The 8,712-nt window shown below is 36.0% G+C and overlaps 1 protein-coding gene across 1 annotated transcript; it reads right to left on the reverse strand.

The window, feature by feature from the left end:
- Positions 1 to 1,346: 1,346 nt before the first annotated feature.
- Positions 1,347 to 5,209, reverse strand: LOC307145926 (putative N-acetyltransferase 8B). Its single transcript, XM_079849565.1, has 2 exons — positions 5,132 to 5,209; positions 1,347 to 4,128 (listed from the first exon to the last, which is right to left on the reverse strand). The coding sequence occupies exons 1-2, from the start codon at positions 5,148 to 5,150 to the stop codon at positions 3,422 to 3,424; spliced, it is 726 nt and encodes a 241-aa protein (XP_079705691.1). The 5' UTR covers positions 5,151 to 5,209; the 3' UTR covers positions 1,347 to 3,421.
- Positions 5,210 to 8,712: the final 3,503 nt, after the last annotated feature.

Genomic DNA, 8,712 nt, shown 5'->3' on the forward strand with positions numbered 1-8,712 from the left:
TATTAATTTCTTCTTGTGTTGCCAGTGTGTGAACAGCTTGTGACAAAAGGTTACATGAGATCCACCAATAGTCAAGTCAAGTCAAGTCACCTTCATTTATTATAGCGCTTTTAACAATATGGACTGTTTCAAAGCAGTTTTACAGTGATAATAGGAAATTAAAGTAACAGAGCAAACCACAACCATCCGATCAATTCCTGATGTACAAAATCAAGTCCCATCCTGCATTTTTTCTTGTTCGAGAAGCCGTTTCAATCAGATATACGTGACAATTGGGGAAGAAAAGACAACCACAACTTCCTTTTCAGGTCAACTTTAAATGGGTGACAATACCCTTAAAAAGTTTATATATTCCTATCTACAGGAATATTTCCTAAAGAAAATCATGCATTATTGTCATGTCCTGATAATGTCACATATATTATTTTATGAACTCTATGCACATGCACATTTAAATTCAGCTCTAGAAGTCCCATTGCTGTATTTACACAAACTACGCAAACTGATAAATATTCCCCTTACCATGTTTTGAGTAGAGGAACCTAACCAATTGATTGCTGTAAAAATACCACCAAAATGCACAGTCACACACCTTGACGCTTGCCAATTATTTAGCATTAACACTATGGCATTATCCATCCTGACATTATGTGTGTCCCTTACCTGTATGTGCATATGCATGCATTAGAGTCATGATGTGCAATTTAGACAATTATTTTAAAACCCATCCTTATGCATGGTAGGAATAATAATGATCAAAAGTCATTACTAGAGGCTAATTCCCCTCGGAGTGTCTGAAAGGGGGCTCAGTAGCGCAGACGTCACTGGAGAGATCATCACCTGCCGACCGGACAGTGCTTTATCTGACAAGATCTGAGCGAGTACTCTGTCTAGTAATGTGTGCGCATCTCAGACAAACACAGAACAGCTTTGGGATAGAATATCTCATGTTATATGGGCTCATTTATCTGAAGGCATAAATATAATCCTGGATATATAATTATGAATCCAAATGCATATATTATTTTTGTATATAAAATGCGATATTTTACAGTAGCTATAACGTGTAACAAGGACATTGTAAAATATAGTGTTACCCATGTTTGAATTGAATACACAAATCTGCATGTATATAATATAAATATAATTGTACTTTTGAATTTTTTTTATTTAGATTCATAGCACAATATTCCGAATTTAGCATATACACACATCACAATAAATCTAAAATATAATTGAATATATAAATTTATGCTAAATTCTGAAATTATGTTTCTATTAATTCTAATATTACTCTAAAATATATACTATAGGAAACTCAGAAGCGAAGACCAGGAGACTTGATTGTGTCTTCAGCAGGATTCTTTATTGAGAACACGAGCTGTCGGTATCTGCAGTCATCAGGTCTGACTCTGACAGTCCTTAAAAGTGTTGACTTTACACACAGCCTTAGAGATGACCACTAAATCCAATAATTTAATGACAATAGAGGTAATTACCCCCGACTGAAGATAATGGTACCCTCCATACACATCACATGGTCACAAGAACTAATCATTCACACATAGTTTGACTCTCAACAGGAAGATCAAAAACTGACAAAACCCCTTCAATGGAAACTATATTGAATCTAATCAGTAAATTGATGCCATCATGTTCACCTTGAATGCCCAATACAGTGTAGTTCACCTTAGTTTTTCATGTGATGTTATGTAAGGATGTACATATTCTTAAATTTGTAATCCTATATATTCAGATTTAGAACAATATAGGTAGAGGGGGAAACATCATGATTATATATATTAAAATGTTTTGATAATTCTAAATACAAATGTATATTTTTATATATCACTGAAAAAATATACTGGTAGTGCTAAAAATATGAATATATAAATGTAGGTTAAATTCTGAATACGTTGCTATTAACCAATATCTGAATGTAGGTAAATATATCACTATATATTTACTTGCTCTGCAAAAATTTCAGTCAAGTGATTCAGTCAAGAGCAGTGAGTGGTTTTATTTGTCTTTTGTTTGATTAACAGAAACATTAGTGAGTGCAGCAGGTTTATTCGGCTGCTGTCACTTTAAGACCTGACGCACGACGCGGATCTGACATGCATCCGATGTTCTCACATTTCTTTACCGTCATCTAAGACTTTTTAACTTATTTAAGAATGTGTTTACAAGGATACTCATCAACAACGACATTTTGACATCATTTTGTGATTTTCTGTCCATTCTAGTGTGAAAGAGAACTCAATGCGTTACTGGTGTGTGAAGCGGCTTTCTGTGCATGCGTTTTGGGTGAGATAACAGTTCTCTTTGGCATCTTATTGCTTTTGATTGGTTTAAAAGCACTTGAATGAATGATAGCGTGATCATATAATGTAATGTTAGCCAAAGAATGGCAGGAAAAAACGGATGCTGCGTTGTAAAATGAAAATGAAAAAATAATTATTGCAAAATTAACACGTAAAAATAAATTGCATAAATCTGCAAAACAGCAACCCCCCCCCCCCCCATTGTACTACTGATGAATGATGTTCTTTAATACAATAATGGTGTTACGTGGTTAAACATAGCTTTTATTCCCAAAAATGTGAGTTGTAAACACTTGCTCCTTTATTCTAATCCACACAATAGGCTCACAATGTCATTGCTGCAAGAATGTTAAACCTCCAGCCGCTTTCTTTGGTTTTGTATTTCAGTTGTATTTAAAAGATTTAAGTATGGATTTATTGGTCAGCTGGCATAAACTCCTCTGGAGCAATGAGATTCAACCTTTCCCTGAAAGCTAAAAGTAGTTTATATAACATTTTTTACACCTCAGCTTCTATTTGCATTTGAATTCTAATGGATGAGAGAGCAAACTATAATATTTGTGTTGTTTATTGCTTGTGGCATTTGTTTAGATCCAATATAGCAATATAAAGAAACCACATATTCTCTAGAAAACTCAATATTTGATTTAAATTGGCATTGCTCTTTGACTGTCTTTGGAGTGAGAATATAGTGTTGCTTGCCAAGGGATGGTCAAATGTGTGAATAAGAGATACAAAAATCTAAACATATCTGTTGCAAGGACTGGTAACATTTATTTCGATTGTCCACTTTAGACATTTTACTAACTATAAGTACCAGTTATTTGACTAGTAGACTAGCCGATATTAAGCAGACAGTCTACTAGTCAAATACTCCCCAACAGACATTCTACTGACTATAAGTAACTTTGCAACTACATGTTTACTAAAACATGTACTACAACAAACTTATTCTACTAACCTGAACCCTAACGCCTAACCTTACCGTCTACTAATACTCTACTGAGAGTTAGTTGACAATAGTTGCAAAGTGACTAGTAGAGTGTCTAAAGTGGACTATTGAAATAAAGTATAACCCATGGATTTAACATTGCATCTTAAAGAATGTGCTTTTCCATTCGTATCACATTGATCCTCGCCAGTTTTGAGACCAAATGGTTAGGATGTCTGTAGCTGTGCATGGATGTCACAGTAAAGCCCAGTTTGCGGAAAATGGAAATGGCCGCGGTCTGTGGGGAGCTGATCTCTACGACCACCCGAGAAAGTCCCTGCTCCTTACAGAACTCTACGGCTGTCTCTACCAGCTGGGTTCCCAGACCTTTCCGTCGCTGGTGGAAGGACACGATTAACTGAAACACCTCCGCTGTCGCTGCATCGTCTGCGTTCCAGCCATCCTTCGAAACGCCACCCTTCTCACCAACTACAGCCAGCAGCCCGGACACTTTCCACTTCCCGTTCACCTCCACCTCCGCCACCCAGAAATGATTCACTTGGTTATCCAAGAACTTGGCCTGAATATCTGCCATTTCCACCTCCATCTTCATCTTGAGGAAGCTGTCGTAAATTTCGTGGCAGCAATAGTAAACCAAGCAAGCCCAAGCTCCTCCGAAGAGCACGGCCTGAAAGTACGAGCTCCCTCCGAGCACATATCCGGCCACGGAGACGCTGAGGGTCACGCCGATGTGGTCCGGATGACTCATGGCTTTGAAGAAGGCTGGGTAGACATGCTCCAGAATGCCAAAGCGGAAGAGAGAGACAATAGCAGACTTATCTGCGGGCTTGTAGGGCCGGATTACACTCTGCACTGCAAGAGAGGGAAAGAGACAGGGATTCAGCTGGATGCTGACTGAACGTGTGCTGAAAGTCATGCAGATTTACAGGCAGAAGAAGGAAAGTGCAGAAAGAACCCTAATTAAAACCAGGGTTATTATCCTTAACTAAAGCTAAAACAATAATAAATAAATAAATAAATATTAACTGAAATAAAATAAAGCATAATACAACTTAAACTTATTTAATTCCAGCACCAAGGCAACATTTCTCATTTTCATTTAGTTTAAGATGAACTAAATAAACTAAACACTAAAACTAAAAAAAAAAAAAAAAAACATATTTTAAAAATAATAAAATAATAAAAATGACAAAATTACTAAAATTGTAACTAAAATTAAAATGAAAACTGAATATAATATAAAATCTAATTCAAAATATTATAAAACTATATAAAAATAGCTTATCAATAATTTAAATAATACTGATTAAAACACATTAATCGTACACATCAAAATCATGCGTTTGTTTGTGTTTCACATATTATCACCTGAAAAGAGCATTTGAAGCTTCGAATTTGCATAGGCAAAACATTTCAAAACCGAAAAAAAACTAAATTTGATGTGATTCTGTGAAAAAAAAAAAAATTCATGTGTATTTTTCATCAAAACATTGTAAAGAACGAAAGAAAGACAAACAAAATACCCTATCATTTGAGAGAGAAAAAAACGGAATTAATTGGAATAAATGATTTACTATTGAAATGTCTGTCATTTGTGAACAATCAACAAACTTCATACATTATAATAAAGGAATGTTTCACATTTGGGAAACATCGTTTGGTGTGAAGCAACACCTCTGAACTTACAACTCACAAGCAGACTAACAGATGTATTGTTCCACAACACTGCAATTTTTAATAATTCACCAAAGCACAAGCTATTCCAGTGCTTGCTAATTGCATTAGCGTGAAGATGCACCTGCCACCTTTGAGACACCTCGCACAACACATTCCTATAGAGAAAATGTTCACTTACAGCTAGTCTTCTGTACCATCGCTGCTGCTTGCTGTACTTCTCTCTCAAACGCTCTACACCTCCTTTCTTCCACACTCACTCTGTGAACTTTAGCCACGGATATATTGGGACAAATACCCATTATAGGGCAGCTTAGGGGAAGAAATAGTGCATGTTAACACACACACACACACACACACACACACACACACACACACACACACACACACAGAGATATGAGAAATAACCGCAGTTTGGAGATTTAACGTCTTATTGTGTGATATACAGTAAGTTATAAACATGAGAAATAACTTTGCAATTGTTAGGAAAGTTGTGTTGAGATATAAAGTCGTACATATGAGAAATAACTTTGCAAGTGTTAAATTTAAAGACATATTGTGAAATATAAAGTCACAAATATGAGAATTAACTTTGCATTTGTGAGATATAAAGTCATATGTGAGATATGAAGTCCTTTTATGAGATGTTACAATTACAATAAATAGAGCTGCATTTGTGAGATATAAGCAAACCTTTTAAAGATTTTAATTAAAATAGTATGTTTACTGAGTTCCTTTTATTAAGCTGGAATTGTTTACTGGTCCTCACAATTTAGCTGATTTCAGGTTTTTCTATTCTTATGGGGACATTTGGCCCCCTATAATGTAGGGAACACACACACACACACACACACACACACACACACACACACACACACACACACACACACACACACACACACACACACACACACAGAGTCAGCGTCTCTAGCATTTAATATAATCAGATCTAATCTTGGCCTGACTGTGTAATGAGGTCCTCATATGCCTGGCTGGATCAGTGATACATCTGCATCTCTATGACTTTGTGACTGAACCAGTTTGTCCACTAAATGTGACCTGGGTTTTAATCGCGAAAGCCCAGATTAGAGTAACGGTGTCACTTAATATGAGCTGTTAAAGATACATCACTGCCAGCTCTACACGCCAATACACTGGCTGAAATTGCTTTCTGCATGAGAGGCATAGGCCATGTGCAATTATATTGTCCTTTTTACAGCTTAATAGACCAAATTTTTCATAGATATTCCTGTTTTGTCCTAGAGTAAAAATAACTGCACACAACAGGTTTGGAAATAATGACAGAATATTCATATTTTGGGGGTTGAACTGCCCCTTTAAGCATAAATTATGAAAACCGACATATAGGTGATTTTGGTGAATGATGTGGCTTCTAGGGCAATGACAATGACTCAGAAAGTAACTGGATGCTTCTAGGGCGTTCGGCACCCTAGACTTTAAATGAGAAATCCTTTAGTTCGGTCTGAGGTGCCACAGACCCATAAATTACATCTGATTGCTTGTCACTCATTCAGACTGGATGTTACAGAGGACAGATTGCTCTCCGACCCAATGCACTTCCTTTAGTAACCAGTGCGCATGTTTTACATTATAGACATTCTCTATGTGACAACTAGCCCCGGTCTTTCTATATCTCAATAACTACCAAGCTAAAAACGAATACGTTTTAAGAACATTTTGCTAACGTTTCAATTAGGTTATTAAAATGTTATTTCGGATTGTTCTCTGAATGTTCAAAATGTCCTGTATTTTAAATGTTTTAAAAGTTTTTGCGGATGTTAAGGAAACATTAAATTTCAGTCATTACACATTATGGGAATTCTATTTTTGAATGTTCTCTGAAAGTTCTGAAACAAATGTTAGATGAATGTCCAACTAAAACATTTCAGAAAAAAAATTCCATGAACCATGTATGATGTTTTGTGCCAATGTTTTGAGAACATTATTAAAGACCAGAAAAATTTGAATGTTATTTTAACGTTACTGGAGGATTTTGTTCATAACTTTAAGAGAACCTTGTCAGCTGGGTATAAGCTCTTGAGTCAAAATTCTGACATTTTGTTACCTTGTTTTTTGCATTAAAATAAGCCTAAAAAACTTGATTAAATGGCAAGTTCCATTGTGACAACATGCCCTTGGTGTTAAACCAAAGCTTCTTCTTATTTTTGCTGGCAAGACTTTAAGTTATATATCTATACAGAAACTAACTCCAAATTTAACTTATTCTGAGACATTTTGAGTGTGACAACTAGCCCTGGTCTCCTCTACATTATACAAGCCTCCATTACCACAGATTACACAAAGCACTGGCATCTCTTTATGCAGATCTCACCTCAAGAAAAAATGGATATTTGATTGACTCATAGACTCATCATTTTTACAAGCCAAAGATTCATTTTCACTTAGATTCACACGTGTGAAGAGTGATATATCTGCACGTTAATATTAGCTCAGTTCCCATAGTTTGACAGATACTGTACGGTGGGTCTGCCTGCCCTAGAGCTAAAAGATTTAACATTACCTTTCACCTCCATTTATAAGCGCATAAGATCTCACTGGAAAAAATACAAGCAATTGCTGTTAAGCTCTGATGGCATTTCACAAACCTGGCATGTGCTTTCTGAATGTATCCCAATATATTTATGTTCAGAAATCCAATGACATATTTATGAGGACAACCAATTTCAACATCGCAAATGCGCCTTGTTTTTCTTTTTCTTTCTATGGCCCGCAAGAAAGCTGAGGTTATTTACAGCTCCTTATGAACCATATTTCGCTTCTCTGAGTATGTGGTAATGATTTACGTGACCTCTCTACACAAGCATCATCTTTTATTCCTGATCTTAACAGTGTAGAGTACTTATATGACCTTGAGGCAGTTCACTCAACGCCTGGATCTCCACATTTATTCTGTTCTTGGCACTCGAATGAAGTGGATTTAAAGGACTAGATCACGTCAAAATAAAATGAAAATTCTCTCTAGTTACTCGCATTGAAAGTCCTTCCAAACCTTCATGATTTTCTTTCTTTTGCGGAAAACAAAAGGTTTTTTTTTCATTTGCAATAAATGGGGACTGGCATGTAAATGCTTCAAAACATGCAAAAGGACCATCAAAAGTATCATAAAAATGAACCAAATGCACTAATGTTTAATACTGACGTAGACCTTAAGGTGATGATACACAGGGCAACTTTTTGAGCAATGTTGCTGGGCAATCTTGCCAAACGATTGTTGCTTGGGCACTTTCCCATTGGAAATGGGCAATAAATATATATCTGGATAATTTAGATCGGTCATGGGCCTGTGTCTCATCTGGTTGCCCGTTGACGGCAACATTGCCCAGCAACATTGCCCAAAAATTTGCCCTGTGTATCATCACCTTTAGAGTCTTATTCACTGAAAACCTTGACATCTGCATTTTCTCTCCTCTTCCATCTGGTCATGAAGTTTTCATAATAATAATAATAATAAAAAAAGACATATGCAGTATGTCAGGGAAGCTTCTCAGAACTTAACATTCTGGCAATGTTCTCTCAAAGTGATGAACATTCTAAGAATGTTAGCAAAGCATTCTTGGAACATATTTTTGTCTGCTGGGATTTAGCATACAAGTCATGGCTGCTTTTATGACACTTTTTTATGGTTTTTAAGCTCCAGACCCCATTATTGTAAGTAAATAAAAAAGAGTGACATGTACAGTCGACAAACATTTATATTTCATACAGGTTTGGAAACAACAT

The sequence above is a fragment of the Squalius cephalus genome (genome assembly GCF_949319135.1).
Source record: "Squalius cephalus genome assembly, chromosome: 18".
Classification (NCBI taxonomy): domain Eukaryota; kingdom Metazoa; phylum Chordata; class Actinopteri; order Cypriniformes; family Leuciscidae; genus Squalius; species Squalius cephalus.